At 40.9% G+C, this 20,448-nt stretch overlaps 1 protein-coding gene across 1 annotated transcript; it reads left to right on the top strand.

Annotated features, from left to right (window-relative positions):
- The first annotated feature begins 14,867 nt into the window (after window positions 1-14,867).
- Window positions 14,868-18,635, top strand: LOC134022765 (indoleamine 2,3-dioxygenase 2-like). The gene is made up of 10 exons (XM_062464515.1): window positions 14,868-14,951; window positions 15,252-15,347; window positions 15,459-15,578; window positions 15,744-15,862; window positions 15,997-16,011; window positions 16,114-16,213; window positions 16,329-16,446; window positions 16,978-17,029; window positions 17,129-17,277; window positions 17,407-18,635. Exons 1-10 carry the CDS (start codon window positions 14,868-14,870, stop codon window positions 17,757-17,759), a joined length of 1,206 nt encoding a protein of 401 aa, XP_062320499.1. The 3' UTR covers window positions 17,760-18,635.
- The last annotated feature ends 1,813 nt before the right edge of the window (window positions 18,636-20,448 follow it).

Here is a 20,448-nt window from a genome sequence, read left to right as displayed (position 1 = left end):
GGAATTATGTTTTTACCAGATAAAGTCAGTTTTAATTTAGATAAGCAATAGATAGGGGATCTTCTCAGAGGGGTTTGTAGCTCCTCCTTGACCCATGTTGGCATCAAAAGAAGTGTGGCCTTGAATGCAGCGGTGCCTTTTTAAACATGTGACAGTTCAGGTTCCTTTTATGGGTGCCATGGTTTCATGCTCTTTGTGAAATGGTGTGCTTGCCTGTTTACTGTCAAATGTCTTCAGGAGAGAAATATAGTCAATCTTTTTACAAGATATTAGCACTGTGAAACTTGTTTTAATCCTGTTGTGTAATTATCCAAAGCTCTAACACAGCGATTATATGGGGTCTTTACACTTAGTGGATCCTCTAGAGTGGTTTTCTCTCACACTGTGAAGTTACTGCCACAGTCACAGTAACTGGCAGGCACAACTACACTTTACATATGGCCTGTTGAAGAACATGCGAAACCCATGTTTTGTTTATCATCTATTGAATTTAAGAGGATTCCATTTTTTTCTCCTGTTGAGAGTTTTTTGGGAGTTTTTCCTTGTCTTCCTTGAGGGTTTAGGTTGGTTGAGGGGCAGTTCTATGGGCATATGTGAAGCCCTCTGTGACATGCTTGCGTGTAAAAAGGGCTATACAAATAAATTTGATTTGAATTTAATTTGAAGAGGATACAATTAGTGAGGTTTTTAATTAAAAACAATACACATTTTTTACATTGAGAGTTATGACTTATGAAAAGCCCCAAACATGTTATTCAAAATATATTTTGAAATTCAAATTATGTTTTTTCAATCTATACTGGTTCATTGTCATTACTAATTCAATATATTACTTCAGGTGACTCCAACACTTCTTGCCACTGTAGTTACGTTTTTCATGCCACAAAATACACTAAGTAGTAAAGTCGTGGTTTGAATTTGTTTTACCACTTACAATACATTTGAGCCTGTTGTTTCTTTCTGGTTATTTATTGCTGAATGCTTTTTACAATTTATAAGTGACTTTCCTCGTGGGGTCTTCAAGCCAGCTTTCCAAGCAATACTCTTTGTTTGCACCAGTGCTTTGAGGTTTAAATGAGAGATGCTGACAGCTATGGGTTGAAAGGCAATGAGCAGTGGGCACTTTCCTCTGAAAGTGCACCTCCTTCAACTCAAATATTTCTGTAATTGCACTCAACAGGGGAATAATGTCGAAAAAATACTGAAACAGAGTCTTAATAGGCACAAAGACTGTAACAAAAACGTATTTTATGCGTGCTGCATAAAATGTAAACACACAAAGACAGTGAGGGGTGAAGGCTCAAAGTGTTAGTGTTAATTATCTTTTTACGAATAACCACACTGACAAGTAAACTTCACTAAATCTGATGTACACCAAATACTTTCTTGACAGTTTTATTTCAGTTCCAAAACAAATTAGACTCTGCTCTCATCTTATCTTTCATGATATTGCAAAGGTCATATGCCTCTGAATCCTCGTCATTTGTGGTGTGGTATCAATTCTGTATTGATCAAGGCCCATTTCTCATGTAGTACCTGCGTGCTGAGCACTCTGAGGAGACTATTACACTGGCTGGGAGATGTCTTGGAACTATTTATAATCCTCAAGGGCTATTAATGATGGATAATAGATTTATAATGTAATGACACTCAGAGCAAGAGGGATGGGAGACTTCTCCATGGTGATGTACGACCCGGTGGCTTAATGAATTCACTTTCTGATTAGTCGAGGTGACTTCCTCAACAATGCATGATGAACCGACGAATCTGAAGTCTCTGAACGTGGAGCAGGTGTTTTGCAATGTCCAATAAGTGATGGATGTGTTGAAGAGTTTAGGAAGCTAAGGGAATTGAAACATTCACAGCCAAGGGCTATTTTGGCAATAAACACTTGTCTACCAAGTGTTCTTCTCCGGCAGTAGGGGCCTATATGCACTGACAGCTGAACGGTGCCCTCAGCCCCGGCCTCCGCCCCGGCCTCTGTCAGCCTGGGTGAAATATGAGGCTGGTTCAGCAGAGGGGTGAAGGTGGGGGTGAGGGGTTCTGAGGGCAAGGATCATCCTCCTTGCTGCCTCAGCATCAAGGCTGTCTCTCAGAGGCCTGGTGTTCCACTGTGATTTAGAGTGGCTTGGAGACTTCCCTCCTTATCCTGCCATGCAGTACCTCCCCCACTGTGACTGATGGAAAACTCCTGGCCTTGGGCCTATTGGACATGGGTAGATGTGCGTGTGTTATGGAGGCGGCTGGATTGGTACTCCACAAATCAGTCTAGAATGAAAGCCGACATATCCTGCGTTATCATCCATGGTATGTGGTGTGATAAGGCAGGGGAAATTTTGATTGATGGAATTAGTAAGATTCCCTTTATTGCTCCGCTTCAATTGCACTTCCAAGTTAAGTTAACATGATTTTTAAAACTATACTGAATAAACCTTAGTCTTAGCTGCAGAGTAGCTTATGAATAATGCAGTGATATCATAAATGTTAAATGAATGGTTGCCTTCAGCCTCAGAGGCACTACATAGTTAAAGACTATACTATTAAGAATGTATAGAAGTCATTAATATTAATTCATCAGAATTCATTAATATGTATCGAAAGAGAATAGAGATATCAATTCTACCGTTAAGTTATCTCAATAAACTTGCTGCTACCGATGATGTCACTCTCCTTGTACACTTTCTCTTGCATACAGAAAAGCAGCGGCCATACTTTTGCTGTTGAATAGGCAAAAACCTTGGTATTTTCCTTGGAATCATTCCACCACTTCCAGACGGTATGGGCAAAGCTGAGGGGCGCTCTGTAAGACCATTAGGAGTCAGTTAGTGTGTAATTGAGTTTGTCATTAGTCCAACTGTCAGTAAATTAAAAATTGATCTTGGGGAACAGTTTCCCAAGATTCTTTACTTCTGGGATGGGAGTCAATGTCAAGCTCTGAAATGGCCTCATGGTTAATCCCACTGGAACAGTGCATCATTTGGTACAAATCATGGAAAACATCTGCCTTCATCCTCTCTGTTAGCTTCTCTGTTCCATTGAACTGCACCTCAAGGATGACTTTGCATGCAGAATAATCCTTTTGATTTAATTAATTGTTAATGCGATTCATAATACTCGGTGTGCTGATGCATATCAACACACAACAATAATGTATCTCGTTGTATTCTTTAGAGAGAATTTAGTGACAACCGAGCCTTTTCAGCTTCTTCCACTTCACCTGGTTCACCAACAGCTCACTAAAGGATGACTAATATGTCGCCTCTCACAATGGTATTTTAGGGCTTCTTCTCCGAGGATAGTATAGAGCTTCAATGTGACAAGATAAGGTCTGACACACCTAACCATAAGGCTGGCTCACTCCTTAATTCAGCCTTATCAAGATGATGCTGATCAGATTGACGCTAATAGGAGATAACCATAATCATTATTGTGCCTTTGGGGACTGCAGACAGAACGCTGCAGTCTTTTAGTGGCAGGAAATGAGTGTTCAAACCCTGGAATGCTATGATAAATTGTTTTCTACACACACGTCTAGAAGACTTGGAGTTCAGACCATGAAAGGTTACTCTGTGGGGTTTCTCTTTCTGACACGCTCTGTACTTACAGTACAACAGCGGGAGCCACTTCCTCTGACTAGGCTTCACTTCCTGTAGGAGATGACAAGTTACAGCACACCCCACGATGATTCACAGTTTTACAGTACCATTAGAATGTCACACGGAGAAGGAGGAAGTTCCTGTACCAGAAAGGTATACTTTACTGGGAGGGAATATCAATTTAGCCCTGTCTAAGACACAAAGTGACAATGAAGATGTCATCTTGATTCTAAACCAGATCAATATGTAGAATAGGAGTTTGAAACTCCCATTCTTCCCATTGGCCTGTACTTGATATAAAGCTATACTGTAGTATATTTTTCTCCAAATCACAGAACATGAACAAAATTAAAACTGTATTAATCTGTTATTAATACACAGGAGGATAGTGACATTAGCACATCCTTTGAGGCTTTCCTGCAGAGTAGAATAAACAAGGAGTTTTATTCACATGACAATGGTTGCCTTTGGGATTTTTACATTAAAAATAGGCCTAATTATTTGACAAGCCATGGGAGGTGCAGGATTCTGTTTTGGCATCCTCATATTAAACACTGCTGCCACCCTCTCCCCTCCACTCCGATAGAGCATTATAAGGTCTTATTGGGATGATAAAATAAGACAAGAGACCCTGCAGCTACTGAGAACAAAGTAGGAAAGGGAAAGTTGCAGCAAAGTAGTAAACATAAAACAAAGTATGGTGGTAAACATTGTTGCTCGTGGTATTTCTCCCTGGTTCTCTGAAACTGCTGGACGCTTTGCAGGTTCAGCAGTGATTTAAACTCACTGTTGCCCATTTCCCACAGTCACGGTTCATGCAGAGACAATTTACTGTTCTTTTGTAGCCTATCTGCTTGATGACTTGGTAAGTGGTCTGGAAATTCATCCGAGCACCATGACTTTCAGTCCCCCACTTTGCTTTTTGCTCTGGTCTCTGTTGGATGTGGAGAGCTGCTGGGAGATTAGTGGCTCTGGTGGTAAAGCATGGCCACAATGGAGAGGAATGTGGGAGGTTAGGAGAAAAGTATGGAATAAAGGAAGTGGGGAGAAATTGCCAAGCACATTTGAATAAAACAGTCTAGCTTATGGATGTTTTTTTCTTTTTTTACCTGCACAACGACCAAAACAAAGCCCCTTGGTATGATGGAAGATGGTCAACTGGACATCAATTAAAACATGCAGCAACTGATATGTGGTCAGATGGCTGCGCGGTTAGGGAATCGGGCTATTAATCAGAAGGGTGCCGGTTCGATTCCCAGCGCTGCCAAATGACGTTGTGTCCTTGGGCAAGGCACTTCACCATATTTGCCTCAGGGGCAATGTCCCTATACTTATTGTAAGTCGCTCTGGATAAGAGTGTCTGCTAAATGTAAATGTAAATATATATAAAACATCATGCAAGTCATAAAAACACATGCATTAAAGATTTAAGCCATTTATATTTGTTACTGTAATATGAAGTTGTGTATATTTGGTACGGTTATAACCTTAAATTGACTTCTACAGGCTTTTCCTCTATTCCTATTGATGTGGCCTTGATTCAGGCGTTTGACAAAGCGGTTCAAAGATGGGGCTATGCTTCTGACCTGATGAAATCCCTGAGAAATCCCCATCATCTATCTCAGACAGGGGGCAATGCAGACTATATGAAGCAGCCTGCTAAGTCGAATCATCATCCACTTTTTTTCAACAATTTTTGGACTATTTAATTACATACACACACTCACACACACACACACACACACACACACACACACACACACACACACACACACACACACACACACACACACACACACACACACACACACATTGTGTAGAGTTATCATTGTGGGGATTCAGAATTCAGTCCCATTCAAAATCCTGCATTCCCTAACTTCTTAACCTAACCCTAACATGAACCCAACCTTAACTCTAATATTAACTCTACCCCCAAAACCTAACCTAACCTGAACTCCAAACCTAAGCATAGCCCTGTCTCCGAAACCTAACCATTACTAAACAAAGCCACACACACGGTTTAGGCTAAAACTAAAAAACTCCCTTATGCACCGTTGCTTTCTGCAATGTGCCATATTGTACATTTACATTTACAGTACATTTAGTCATTTAGCAGACACTTTTATCCAGAGCGACTTACAAGACAGAGCTTTACAACAGAGCATAGGTCAATGATCATAAACAACAAGCCCCAAAAACATTTCCAAAACGAGAAGCATATACATTTTGAAAAGCAAATAAGTGCCAATGGGTGGAACCAGAAGAGCATGTAGTTAAACACATTTCAATTGAACAACATGATCCTTGAAAGTGTACCTGGAGGAAGATCTGATCCAACAAATCTTTGTAAAGTACCGTTGTACTCCCGGAACAAGTGCGTCTTTAGCCTTTTCTTGAAAGTGGAGAGACAGTCAGTATCTCTGATGGAAGTGGGGAGATGATTCCACCATTGGGGGGCCAGACAGGAGAAGAGCTTGGGTTGGGAGCGGGTGCTCTTGAGAGGTGGGACCACCAGACGGTTGTCCGAAGAAGACCGTAGGTGGCGGGTGGGGGTGTAAGGCTGGACAAGAGACTGGATGTAGTCTGGTGCAGTCCCGTTCAACGCTCGGAAGGTCAGTACCAGGATCTTGAATCTGATGCGGGCCGTGATGGGTAGCCAGTGGGGGGAGATGAAGAGTGGGGTAACATGGGAGCATTGTAATAAGCAAGGATATGTTGATGGCTTTCGTCTCAGACCCTGTCCACTGAAAAGAGCTTGGCAGGGTGCTTGTTGCACTACTCCACTACTACTAATCTATTGGACTGAATGTACCCTGACGTGTCACTTCCTACAGGCTCGTGCTGTGCTGATCCCATAGTATTCGACCACAGCACTAAACTCATCTGGCATCTCTCTATACCCACTGGGATGAAAGGTGAATGGGCTGCAGGGGCCTGCACATTTAGAGTCTAGCAGACACCAAATAGGTAGTGGAGTAAAGTTAGCTAGGTCAGCACTGTAGTGTAGCTAACAGTAACTCTCAGTGATGGACAGTTTACGAGACACCAAGACTTATATGATCGGTACTTCCCAGACATGCCTGACAAAGTCATGGAGCTGTGGACCTCTGTGTTTCATGTGCTGTCAACTGTCATCATGTTAGAGGTTGATGAAGTTCATGGGAGCAGTTGGGAGTGGGAAGGACAGCCCACACAATGTAATACTAGGTGTAACACTAGAATAATAATTGCAAAGAGATATGTTCAGGGTGGTGGGAAAAACTTCTTCGATCTATGGATCGTGAGTTTAAAAAAAGATTTGCAGATGATGCTGTGCAACAGCATTTTGTCATGTTGTACCTGACCCAAAAACGTGGAATACCTGACAAGTTCTAGTAATGGCTGATTGTTAATAATGTGTACTCGATAACACATTGATACACGTGTGAACAGGAAAAACCTGTTAAAATGTATTAGTGGAAACATTGTAAACACATTTGCAGACAAGTTTCGACGCAGAAGAGCTTTAACATGTGGCAAGGATTCTTGTAATTATCACCTTTATTTTTGTCATGAACAGCAGTTCATAACAGATCTGCCTTAAATGTGTCCCAGCAGAGAATTAAAAACATTCAGATCAGAGGGAAGTTTGAATTCCTCTCAAACACATCAGTGTTGTTAAAGTACCGTGGAGACCAAATCCTTTTCAAATCACTCACCTCCTCACATGAATGGCTGCTGGTTGGCAGCAGCAGGATCACTGGACAGGAACAAAATTTGTCATGCACTCTTGTGGTGCACATTGTGTACGCAGTGTAAATACATTTGTGTGTCTGAGTGGCTTTGTGTGGGTATGTGTGCGTTCATATTTTTGTGCATGGTGCTGTGCGCATTTGTGTGTGCGTGAGCGTCTGTGTGTGCATGTGTGTGTGACATGCAGTCTGAAAACGGTGGTGGTGTGCTGTGATAGTTCCAGTTGGCTTCCCCCAGCCTCCACAGCTCTCCTAGTCTAAACAGGAACAGGAGAGAGAGGATCATCTTTCACACTCTCCTGTGGAAGTACTCCAGACAGGCAAAAAACCCACCACACACTGTTATCAAGCGAACCAGCGTAGGATTAGAGGTCTGGTTTCTGATCAGGAAAAGGGATTTTGATCTCCATACTGGCACGATTTGTAACTTCCTCCAGTATGATTTAGGGGTGGAGGTACAATACAGTTTCCAATACTACTGTCGAAGTAAAGCCTTTCCTTTACTGACAGATTTTTACCTTCTCTGACATCAGTAATTCTGTTTTTTTTTCTCTCCTAATGTTTTTCTCCTCACTGGGAGGGAGGCATTAATGAGAGTTCCCACTGCCAAATTAAGAAAAGATCAAATCAACAAAGCATATCCATGACACTGTATGGGCCATGTTTGGGTTGAGGGGGATGTCAAAGTTGTGTGGGCAAACTGGACTAATTCTCTGAGGCTAAGGGGCAGATTTAGAGGTAGGATGAGAGTGATAATCATTAGCAAACGCCCACAGCTCCCCTTAAACATGCTCGGTGGTGGGCAGGTAGTTTCTCTTCAGAGGAATGATGAACCTTCTCTCTTCGCCCTTCCCCCGTTAATGAAGCAGAACAAGCCAGAGATAGGCTTAAGAGTGGGTTACTGTGTTCATATAAAATTGCATTTTTGGGCCAAAAACCTTAAGCTGATTGAGTCCTAGTCAGATGTAATGCCAAATATATATTTGTGTTGCTTGTTTGAACTTTGAATCATGTGTATACTTAGGTTTCGATCATCCTTAAATGACGCTCACACCAGAAATAGCTTTCATTCTACCTTTAAACTACTGTATCTGCATTTCACATACTGACATACTGTCATTGCATACTATGTAATTTTTTTATACTAACTTTGCTTGCTTTGACATTGGTTTGAGCATTGCCTTTAAGTTTCTTATAAAAAAATATTCCATAGATGAAGATGAATAATTTCAGCTTCAGTTGTCATTATGATAAACAGACATATTACTTGTCAAAACTGTAAATAGGACCAGCACCTCTTCTGTGCAGTCCATCTAGCTATTTGTTTTAGACATGTTGCTGTATTGATCCCACATGCCTGACTGTCTATGAACAAGATAAGAATTTAGAAAAAAGCATTAATTTCGGCCTCTCATATTGGTGTATTTGTCCACATCCTTGTGTGATAAATACATATAGTGGTGCTCAATGGTCTATTTAGTGATATTTCATATCACTGTGTACAATTCATTCTGTAGAATTGGTCACCAATAATAGTATAGGAGTGCAATGCATAATCGATACTGTATATTCTCTTTCTGGACTAGCTGACCTCAGCTGGGTTCTATGTGCATGAAATCCTAGTCTTTTGGTGTGTTAAGCTACAGATCTATAATGTAAAGGGCTTTGAGAACGGCACAGCCGAGTAAACACTGGGAAAGCCCAGGGAATAACGTCGCAGAGCTCTCTCTCTCTCCCTCTCTCTCTCCCTCATCTCCTCTCTCCTCTGTCTTTCTCCCTTCTCTCCCTCTCCTTTCTTTCTCCTTTCTTTCTCCCTTTATGTCTCTCTCTCTCTTTGTCTTTTTCTCTCTCGGCCTCTCTTCCCGTCTGATAGAAAACCAACCTTGGGCACTCGTGTGGATGTGGCTGAGATAATTGGTTAGCAAGGTGCCCCTTTCTGTCGATTTGACGTTCACTGTCTGAAAAATTGACAGGTGAGGAAACTCTTATGGCTGATCTCAACTCATCATCCTATTCACTCTACAGTACATGCAGCACAGACACGTTACAGTAACTATGTTTTGTGTATATTTACATTTACATTTAGTCATTTAGCAGACGCTCTTATCCAGAGCGACTTACAGTAAGTACAGGGACATTCCCCCGAGGCAAGTAGGGTGAAGTGCCTTGCCCAAGGACACAACGTCATCTGGCACGGCCGGGAATCGAACTGGCAACCTTCTGATTACAAGCCCGCTTCCCTAACGGCTCTGCCACCTGACTATATGGGCAACATTGTTATTTTTAATGAACATATTACATATTACTATCAAACTCTTATATTATGCTTGAATGTCCATGGCTCAAAATAAGATTGTACCAAACAAAAGCCTGGTGATTGCACTGTTTATTTGGTTGAACATAATTCAATCGATAATCTCTGCAGATTGGAAAATTGTGATTGAAAGGGAAATAGAGAAGCATGATACATCTATAAAATAACCCATACAACTATTGAGAGAAGCGATACAGGTGTCAGTGCTCCCTTGTACCATGTGTACAGTATTCAGTGATTACTGTAGTTACATGGAAAACAGGGAGTGTGTGCACTAGTAAAAGTAACTCAGCAAAGATAAGCCTGGGGCAGAGGTTGATAAATCAGCATGAAGACACACACTGACATCTTTATTTAGGACCGGGATTACAGTAGGTCATGCTTGTCACTGACTGGATGTGCAGCGGGTGTGTTACCAGGAGAAGAGTCCGTGAGAAGCAGAGGACCAATCACAAGGCTGCGGTGACATGGCAGCTCTAACCTAATGAACTGCACTGCTGAGATCTGTCATTGACCCATTACTGAGCTTTCTCATACCTCCCTCCACATTCTACCCCCTCTCCTCTACTGTCCGCTTATCCCCACACGTCATGTGGTTTGTCAGAGCACGGCTGTCTGTGTCAGACGTGTCAGAGTAATTATGGAGTCCGACAATGCATGTAATGACATAGTGTTCTTTCTACATTCACTGCTTGGCCCAGGGTACTTAACATGGGAAAGGCACATGCTTAAGGTCCCACTGACATTTTATGTTAAAGTCTTGACGCCCTGCTAAAACACTCTCAACTAATCATAACAAAAGACTAATTTCACATCCGTTTCACACCCTTTTATGTCCAACTAACACATTTCTTTGCAGAGGAATTCCCTATTCTGACCTTTACATACAGGCAACAGACAGATGTCAAAAAATTGCCACCCCATCAGATAAGTTGTTTGCCACATTTGTGCCACTCATAAATATTTGACATGACATGCACTACAGTATATTTTAGTAAAGCTTGCAAGTCAATTACTGTATTAGACAATGATCTGTGAGGACAGTCAAATTCAATTTTTTTAAAGCACTTAGGCCAGGGTCTTGTAATACTTTGTTCAGTCTTGCCAACTTAATGCTAAGTCAAATACACATTTCAATTACTGTTACTTCTTTAGGAGAAGTGATACCACAGTTGACACAACAAGCTATTGTTTATTTCCAGGATTTTAGTCTTGTGGGAACTCATCATGCCCACATGACTCATCTTCTCCCTCAACCTAGTTACGACAGAAGTCAAATGTTACGCAATCGCTGATGGGGTTTTGAAACCTTTCAAGAGGATGATGTATTAAAGGGGAAGCACATTGACATGCATTGCAAGTATCATTGTTGTTTGCCTCTCAGAGGCATGGTCATTGTGCGAGTGTATTTTATTTTGGTCAGATTTTCATACCAGGAACTCCTAATCATGAAAATCCCAGTTTTTTGTTGCACACAATTTTCATGTGCAAATGAAATACAGGAACTTTATTCTTTTCCTATGGCCACCTGTGACCTCAACATACTACAGAAGGGCCTCAAACAAAGTTGCCCAGTCTCTGAGAGAGATTATGGAAATGTTCAAACTAATGCACAGTACTGTAGGTATCAATCACACCACAGTACCACCAAAACTTTACTAACGCACACACACACACACACACACACACACACACACACACCCACACACACACACACACACACCGCTGGAGAATTGACCCTGTGATTATAACTGTTTTGCTGCTTTGCATTATGTCAAATAGATGTTTTATCAGAATGGTGTGATATAGGTCAGTCCTGTTGACCCTTGTCACAAACGAGACAGAACACCTGACACCAGAAATTGAGATGGTTAAAAATGCTATACTTGCTTGTGCGCTTGACTTTCAATTGAGAACTGAGAACCAGCACTCTGCTGTCTGTGCTTCGAAACACAATGTTTGTTGCTTTAGCTTTGCAGAATCATCAGATGAGTGTCTCTGTAAGAATCAAAGTGACATAGTAATGACGTAAGCCTTTAGGGCTGGAAGTTTTATAGATTTTATAGATGCGACAGTTCTCAAAAGTCATTGGTCCATCCTACAGACATGCAGCTATACCAAATCTCTTCTGTCATTAGTTAAATCCTTAGAACAATACAGTTGAATCCACATTGTCTTCAGACCAACTGTCTCTTCCCCCCAGGTGACAAGAACTCTCCCAGGTCACCCAGACTTCCCGTCTCTAGACTTCACGTCTCCTAGTTAGGTGTTATAAAACTACAGGTGGCATCTCTACCAAATGAGTTGAATCAACGGTAACACTTTATAATAAGTCAACGCTTTTTGGCATTTACAAGGTGTTAACTAATAGTTAGTTAATCCTTTATAAAACATTTTGAAACATTAACAATACATTATTAAATAGTTAATAAGCTTATTATTAAACACTATGTTGATCATTAATAAACACTGTTAAAAATGATGCATTTTATTCATAATACAATTCATAAGGTGTTTGATAACTGCATTATCATACTTTATACACAGCTTGTTAATATAGTTGCAAACCAGTAGTTTATAATCTGTTAATGGTACATGAGCTGGTATAGAAAGCATTAGCAAATGGTGAACAAACCATTTACATTACCTTTATAAAGCATTAGTAAATAACTAACAACATATTTACTTATGTCTTTAATTAATGTATGCCAAGTCGAATACAGGATGTACACTATGCTTTGCAGATATCTTAACAACTATTTTATAAAGACTTACTAATGATGCAACTTCTGATTAGTAATGCAAGTTATAAAGCATTTACTAACTGTTAGTTAAGGCTTTTGCGTGACCTAATCTAAAGTGTGAACTATTTATGCCTTATTAAGCATTTATAGAAAGACTATAGGCCTATAGATGTTGTGTTTTTGTTTTTTAGAAGAAATAGCTGTTCTGTCTAATTTATTTACCTGGGTAATAAAATAGTATTTTATTTCCATTAAGAAGCAATACAGTAGAATTGGTATAAAAGTTGGTTACCCGAAGCTGTATTTTATTTTCAAAAAATGGCTGTAATAAACTGCAAATGTTTAGCTACTCCTCGACAGGTCTGCAAACGCCTTTGAAAGCAGAGATTTGTTAAAACGTTTGTTAACCGAGATCGTAGATCGAGGATTACAAACAAATCGTTTTAACAAATTGAGGCGACAAAGCGTTTGCTGACCTGTCGACGAGTAAACATTTGGTTTCTTATATACTACAACAATACGTGTGAAGATCCCAAATAAAACACGGCGAATCTGGAGCAGACGCCATCTTGTCAGAGCAATCAGCTGCACTTGTACTGGTGACGTCACTACATCTCCAAGGCAACATATCCACTCTTTTGAGAACGTCTTCTGAACCAATAAGAACAGCATATTGGTTCAATTGCAACAACAGTACGAGCGTTCTGATTGGCTAATGGGTAGTCATGCCAGCCGCGTATTAAGTCTTTATATATATCTATGCGCGTATTGACCTCATCTGCGGTCTGATACGTATTCTTATTGCCCTCCGCTGATGTCATCTTCAAAATGAGCGAGATCGAGGAGTTTTACTATAGTGATGGGCATTCCGGCTCTTTTTTGTGAGCCGGCTCGTATGGCTCAGCTCACCAAAAAGAGCCGGCTCTTTTGGCTCCTGAACGGCTCTTTAAAAATTACATGTTTTAACTATGAATTTGACTATGATGGGTGTGAAAACAATTTGAATTAAATTATGAAAAACACACCGTGAGAAGACGAGTAGAGCTGAACAAAACTACATGTTTTAAATGAAAAGAGCTAAAAATGCCATATAATAAACAACTTACTAACCTCGACCGTTCAGTCATGCCGGGAAATATCAAACTGAGGTTTTAACGTATCGACCGCTGTCACTCTCGGCTAGTAGAGCTAAGTAGTTAGTAAGACACATGCCTGTCATTACTTCAATAAAATAGTAATTTTGTGTATCACATTGTGTTGTGTCTGTTTCCTTTTGAGAAATGTATGTTCAGCCTTTGTGAATGTGAGGTTCGAGAATGGACAAGAATACCTTAATAAATAACTTATAAATGATTAATAAGGCAGAGATAGTTCACACTTTAGATTAGGTCACGCAAAAGCCTTAACTAACAGTTAGTAAATGCTTTATAACTTGCATTACTAATCACAAGTTGCATCATTAGTAAGTGTTAATAAAATAGTTGTTACGATACCTTTGTGAATGTGAGGTTTGAGAATGGACAAGAATACCTTAATAAATAACACAAAAGCCTTAACTAACAGTTAGTAAATGCTTTATAACTTGAATTACTAATCACAAGTTGCATCATTAGTAAGTGTTTGTAAAATAGTTGTTAAGACATCTGCTAAGTATTAGTGTACATCATGTATTTGACTTGGCATACATTAATTAAAGACATAAGTTAATATGTTGTTAGTTATTTACTCATGCTTTGTAAAGGTAATGTAAATGGTTTGTTCACCATTTGCTAATGCTTTCTATACCAGCTCATGTACCATTAACAGATTATAAACTACTGGTTTGCAACTATATTAACAAGCTGTCTATAAAGTATGGTAATGCAGTTATCAAACACCTTATGAATTGTATTATGAATCAAATCCATAATGTTTAACAGTGTTTATTAATGATTAACATAGCATTTAATAATAAGCTTATTAACTATTTAATAATGTATTGTTAATGTTTCAAAATGTTTTATAAAGGGTTAACTACCTATTAGTTAACACTTTGTAAATGCCAAAAAGCGTTGACTTATTATAAAGTGTTACCGAATCAACATTCACTGTATCAAGCTTCTTAACCAACTGTAAACTCCTCCTAAAACACATTCATTGTACATAGGCCCAAAATTTCTTTCACAAGGGCACATATGGCCGGTGAGCTCACTATCTTTGCAACTTTCTACAATCATTTGTATTTGATTGAGCTTCCGAACTCTTGGTCACTGGAGTTACTTGATAATATTCCAAACCAGAAACTAGAAATCAACCTAGATGGGGTTTTGACAATAAGAGAAGTGACAACAAAGGGGATGTCTGTGTTAGGAGAAACAAAACAGTAACAAGAAAGCAAAAGTCTCATATCCAGCCGAGCAGTCAGCTACAAGTCCTCCCATTTCCTACTCGGCAAAGCCAGAGAGTTACATACTGTCCAGTGGGTTCAATCAGAGGAGAGTACATGGAGCACACCTCTACAGATCACATAGACCTGGACTCCTTCCATGTATCTGAAGAGTATGGATTTCTTCTGGAAAAACCATCGGTAAAACAGGCCTTCTAAAATCTGTCTTCAAGCACACATATACCTGGGTGCTACTCTTTTAGCTTAAATACAAAATGTACTGTGTGTAGCCTCCGATTTAAAATGCATAAAAAACAACAGGAGTGAAGCTCTTAGTTAAATGTCATACAGGCATGTAACCCAGGATTGTATTTGTCCACACTGTAGTTGTGACATAGCTGTGTGTGAAGATAGGAGGTTGGTGCTTCTAAGAGTTTGATTCAACGCTTTTACATCCAGTGTTTTCAAAGTTTGAGTAACTCTGACTTATGCTTCATTCAGACTGACCTACCAGAATACTACAACGTTTGGATTGACTTGGCCAGCAACCTCACACACCTCATCCACACACATCAGCTAAGAGAACAGGTCCATAAGGTAAGATGCTGTACTTTGTCGTACCACCATTAAGACTCTGAAGTGGGATTCTGCCAGAGCTTCATAAAAATATTCGGAAAAAAGAACACACTGTTCCACCTTTGCCAACAGATGGCCGATCTGAGTCCTCAACACCTGAGAGGCCATCGACAGCTCAGGCTGGCTCACCTGGCACTGGGCTTCATCGTCATGGGTTACGTCTGGCAGGAGGGGGAACACCTGCCAGCGCAGGTGAGAATTACTTTCTGCCCTGTACAAGCCATCTCCTGGAGTCCTACCAGTGTAAATCAACTCACCTCACTAACAAAGGGTAACTTATCTTGTTTAAAGGGGCCCTGGAAATGAAGCATTAACGCTGATAGAGTGTGTGTTTAATTTTATGACTGTGATTAACAGGTGCTGCCCAAAGCTCTGGCTCTTCCCTTCTGGCTGGTGTCAAAGAGACTCGGCCTCCCTCCCATTCTTACGTATGCTGATTCAGTTCTTGCCAACTGGAAACTCAGAGACTCTACAGGGTGAGTTTGACCTTGCACCTCCAAGTTTCTGTGCAATATATCCCAATATCTATTTGCACAATCTTGAAAGAGGACAACGTATTAAAGGGGAGGCACACCGACATGCACTAACAGCATCATTGTTTGCCTTTCAGAGGCATGGACATAGGGTGAGCGTTTTTTTCTTTGGTCTGATTTTAATACCAGAATGACCCCGATCATAGGACTCCCTGTTTTGTTTCATGTGATTTTCATGTGCAATTCAAATACAGGAACTTGGACTTGGTGTTTTCTTTTCCTGGGGGAGAGAGCTGCAGAGGGTTCTTCCTGGTTTCATTGTTGGTGGAGAAGGCTGGAAGCTCAGGGTTACAGGCAAGTCTCATGAACGCCCCTGCAACTGTCTTTGGCTGATTTCTTCCTCTTTGTCTGTCAGTCCAGGCGTTCCTCTGTCCTATTTCGAGCTCTAAAGCTCTTGAACTCTCCACAGGGAGCACTGGAGGTGATGAAAGCTAGGGCCACCTGCGACCTCATCATGCTACAGAAGGGCCTTCACAAAGTGGCCCAGTCTCTGAGGGAGATGATGAAAATGCTCAAGCTCATGCATAGTATGTCTCAATCACACCACCACCACACCATGCAATATTAACAGGTTTTTACCCCCCCCCCCCCCCTTCCCACACACACATACACACTGTTTAGTGGTCAGATCAGACACTGTGATATAAGGTAAATTATAAGACAATGCATTTTGATGTTTGACCTGAATGGTGTGACTGACAATGTTTGAAAAAAGAATTGGTTCAAAATGTCCAGAGTTGTAGACTTTGAGATGTGGTTAGAAATGGTGGACTTGGCTGTGTGCCCAGACTTTTAAAATAACTGAAAATTAGCATTGTGCCATGTGTTCTTAGAAAACAAATTGTTTGTTGCTTGATCTTTGCAGAATTATCAGATGCGTGTTCAAAGTGTGAATCAAATATACGTGAATCAAAGTGACATAGCAATGACGTAATTCAACAAATCACACTCACACACTGACACTTGTACTGTACACAAACCATGCATGGTTTCATTTCAATACTCTATAATTTCATTTCAGTAAACTGGAATGCGATTTGCATATTTCATCTTTTCAGGGCATGTTGATCCAGTCTCATTCCATGGAACTTTGAGAATTTTTTTCTCTGGGTAAGCACAAAGCACAAAGGGCAGTCATTCACAGCATCTACTGTACAGTATGACTGCTCTAGTTCCTGTGGTGACCATGTGATCTCCTGTCCTATTCAGGTGGAGAGATAATCCCATGTTACCGGAAGGTCTTCACTACGAGGGGATCTGTGATGAACCTATCCAGCTGTCTGGAGGAAGTGCTGCCCAGAGCTCCTCCATCCAGTGCTTTGATGCACTACTGGGCGTTCGTCATGAAGACCAAGCAAGTATGACCCCACCCTGAACCTCTCTACATGTCGTCTGGGATCCGATCCATATCCACAAACTCTGCACGTCACCAACATCTAGTCAGACAATGTCTTTTTCTCACTATGGTTCCTACCCTCTATGTGTAGACGCTTTCCTAAAGCGCATGAGAGACTACATGCCTCTGGCCCATCGCCGTCTCATAGAGACACTGTCCGAGCATTCTTCCCTGCGCGACTACATCCTCTCGGGCTCCAGCCCCTCCGTCTGCCATGCCTATGACGCCTGTGTGCTGGCGCTGGTGGACCTGAGGAGCTACCACATCTGTATGGTGGCCCGCTTCATCACAGTCCCCGGGAGCCAGGCCCGGGCATCCCACTGTCCTCTCGGAGGGGTTTGCAAGGCGCTGGATAATACTGGTACCGGCGGGTCCAAACCCATAGGTTTCCTGAAGAGTGTCCGTGATGCCACTCGCAGAATGCTCATCTCGGACCGTATGTAACCAGATATCCGAAATGGCTCTATTCATCGAAATCAATATTCATTTCAATGTTCACACTACACTGCATGTGTATGCTTGGTCCATGAATCTGAGGACATTGGGCTACCATTTCCATCCTTGCTCATGTGGGTCTATGTCCTAGAGTTATGGTATCTAACTTTAATCACAGGAATCTGTGTGTGTGTGTCTGTGTGGCTTGATTATCTCGAGAACCGGGCATTGAATGAAGTTGAACATCGTCCGGTGTATTGCTTAGCAATAGAGAGCTTAGAGAGTTTTTTGGGAGTTTTTCCTTGTCTTCCTTGAGGGTTTAGGTTGGTTGAGGGGCAGTTCTATGGGCATATGTGAAGCCCTCTGTGACATGCTTGCGTGTAAAAAGGGCTATACAAATAAATTTGATTTGATTTGATTTGACTTAGCACCCAAGGACGTGCAGTGCCGCATTAATGAAATGTAGTCTGGCTTGGGAAATGAACAAGAGAAAGCAACCTCTGTCTGAAATATGAACCTCTTGTACCTCACTGCTCTTGTGAAATAATTTGCTAACCATGCGAGGATCATCTTAATCAATGGGATCCTAACAACAGTTAAAACCAAGGAAATGGTTTAAAGTCACTGGTCGTGCAGCCGTGCCCACGACAGAAGGCTAGATAGATTGCCACACTATCGTTTTTAAGACTGACAAGAAAACTGTAATGAGCTCAATGTAGCTTGCTTACTGACACTGGATAGAAAACCACTGCAGCCTGGCTAAATTATTAGCTAAAGTGGCTAGCTAGATGAACTAGTTAGTCATGTACATGTAGTCAGCTATACATCGTTGATGCAATTTGATTATATACACCATGGCAACACCTGTATATTGCTCGGACTGTTTAATAAAACAAAACTAAAACAAACCAACAAAATCCCCCAAATCCATGATTGATGAGTGAGAAACAAGATTTCTTTAAGCAGAGGGAGGGTTTTTGGTCATTAATTTTAAATAAGTAATGTAGATATTATAGGACAAGCCTAACATGGAAAAACAAAAGTGTGGTGAGTTACGGTTTGTGAAAAGCCTCAAAAGAAAGAATATTCAAATCTCCACCACAGCCCTAACTCACCAAAAACAAGGTTTATTCCAGTACACAGCTGGTACACTTGTTCCAACACTGAAGCTATGTTGGCCTGTATTGGATGCATGTCAGAGAGCTGAACCAGATGTACTCTTAACATTAACTGAGCTCTTTCCCCCCCCCCCCCATATATTTCACCCAGTGAAGGTCAGACATGAAACAACTCAGGTGTACCAATACATATTGCCTTGAGCACTACTTCTGACTGCAGTATATGTCCTCAGAGACCTGAACTGTTGGCCCTACCCCTCTGACTTCACCCGCTTTACCATGGTAACTGCTGTTTATAGCTCAGAGCATAGACCCCTTTGAACCAACATTGAGAAATGATACAACAGTGACATTAAGAAAGTCATAGACAGAAACAAGGATAAAGGGAAGGGAGAAGTGAGATATGGAGTGATGAAATGATGGCAGAGGAAGGCAAAAAGGGAGGAAAATATATGTGTCGGAATGACTAAAAAGGCAACTACAGACAGATGGAAAGAGAGGTGTAGGAGGAAGAGTGAGGGGAGATTGCTCCTCTAGTTTGAGGGGGAGCAAGCTGAGAGCCTTTGGGTAGCAGGTGTTGGGCTGGAGAGACCCAATCATAAGTCACCCGAGTGGTGCCCCTGCCAGCCATCGAACCAGTCACAAGTAAGGGAGAAAAACAAACAGAGTTGTGCAGGCAGCAGTTTGCACTGTAGAAGAGTGCAGCTGAGACCTGGTCACAGACAGATTCTCTGCTGATAAGGCAGAGAGCAGCATGTACAACTGAGTAAGTATGGTTTGATTAGCTATTGTTGTACAACAATAGCTACAACAAATACAGACACATATTTTCAATTGAGAATGCTTTACTTGTGAAGTAAAAATGGTACAAAATTCATAATATGCACATTATCAATGAATTGCACTTCCTCAAGGTAAAGTCTGTGTTTGTCCTTCAGCCCGCTAAGTTACAGTGTGTAATAGGACTACAAACCCTGCATTAAAATGATGGACCAGCTCAACAAGAGAAGGTCTTTTTTATATCACATTATACTTGAAACGTAAATATAACAAATCTATACAGAACTTTATTTACTACTATGACACGCATTTTGTGGCCACCATTGATGCTGTTTTAGTTATACTGCTACAGTTGTTGTTTCTCTCTATGGGCAAAATTTACTAACTAATCACATACAGTATTGTGATTTATGCCTAAATCAATGCAATAGCCCTTCTGGAGTCTTGCAAATTCAGTGCATGGATGGACTGCCTACAATGTATTTTATGGTGGGAGGTTTAATCATCAAATCAAATCACACAGATGCTTTTCAAGTTGTTAGATTATCAGTTCTATGTATGTCATTCAGAATTTCAGGAACCATATCATTATAGAATTAACGTAAGCTGTGTAATAATGGACTAGGGAGTTGATCCCAATAACGATACTAAACAAATACATGGGAACCAGACAAATCTGCAAGCTCTTGTTTTATTTTCTCTGCTTGATGGGCCTGTCCACCCTCCTATTCAAGTAGATTTACATCAGACTGGGATCTGGTTGGGCCAATCACAACAGTTTATCTGAATAGGGGCAGGTT

Source organism: Osmerus eperlanus, chromosome 6 (assembly GCF_963692335.1).
Source record: "Osmerus eperlanus chromosome 6, fOsmEpe2.1, whole genome shotgun sequence".
In the NCBI taxonomy this organism is placed as follows: domain Eukaryota; kingdom Metazoa; phylum Chordata; class Actinopteri; order Osmeriformes; family Osmeridae; genus Osmerus; species Osmerus eperlanus.
The sequence above is the reverse complement of the archived record's forward strand: the minus strand, read 5'-3'. Positions and strand labels throughout refer to the sequence as shown.

Coding starts and splice junctions, on each gene's coding strand:
- LOC134022765 (XM_062464515.1), top strand. CDS start 14,868: ATGGAGCACACCTCTACAGATCACATAGACCTGGACTCCTTCCATGTA. Junction 16,214..16,328: donor CTGGAAGCTCAGGGTTACAG/GCAAGTCTCATG, acceptor AACTCTCCACAG/GGAGCACTGGAGGTGATGAA. Junction 17,030..17,128: donor TTGAGAATTTTTTTCTCTGG/GTAAGCACAAAG, acceptor TGTCCTATTCAG/GTGGAGAGATAATCCCATGT.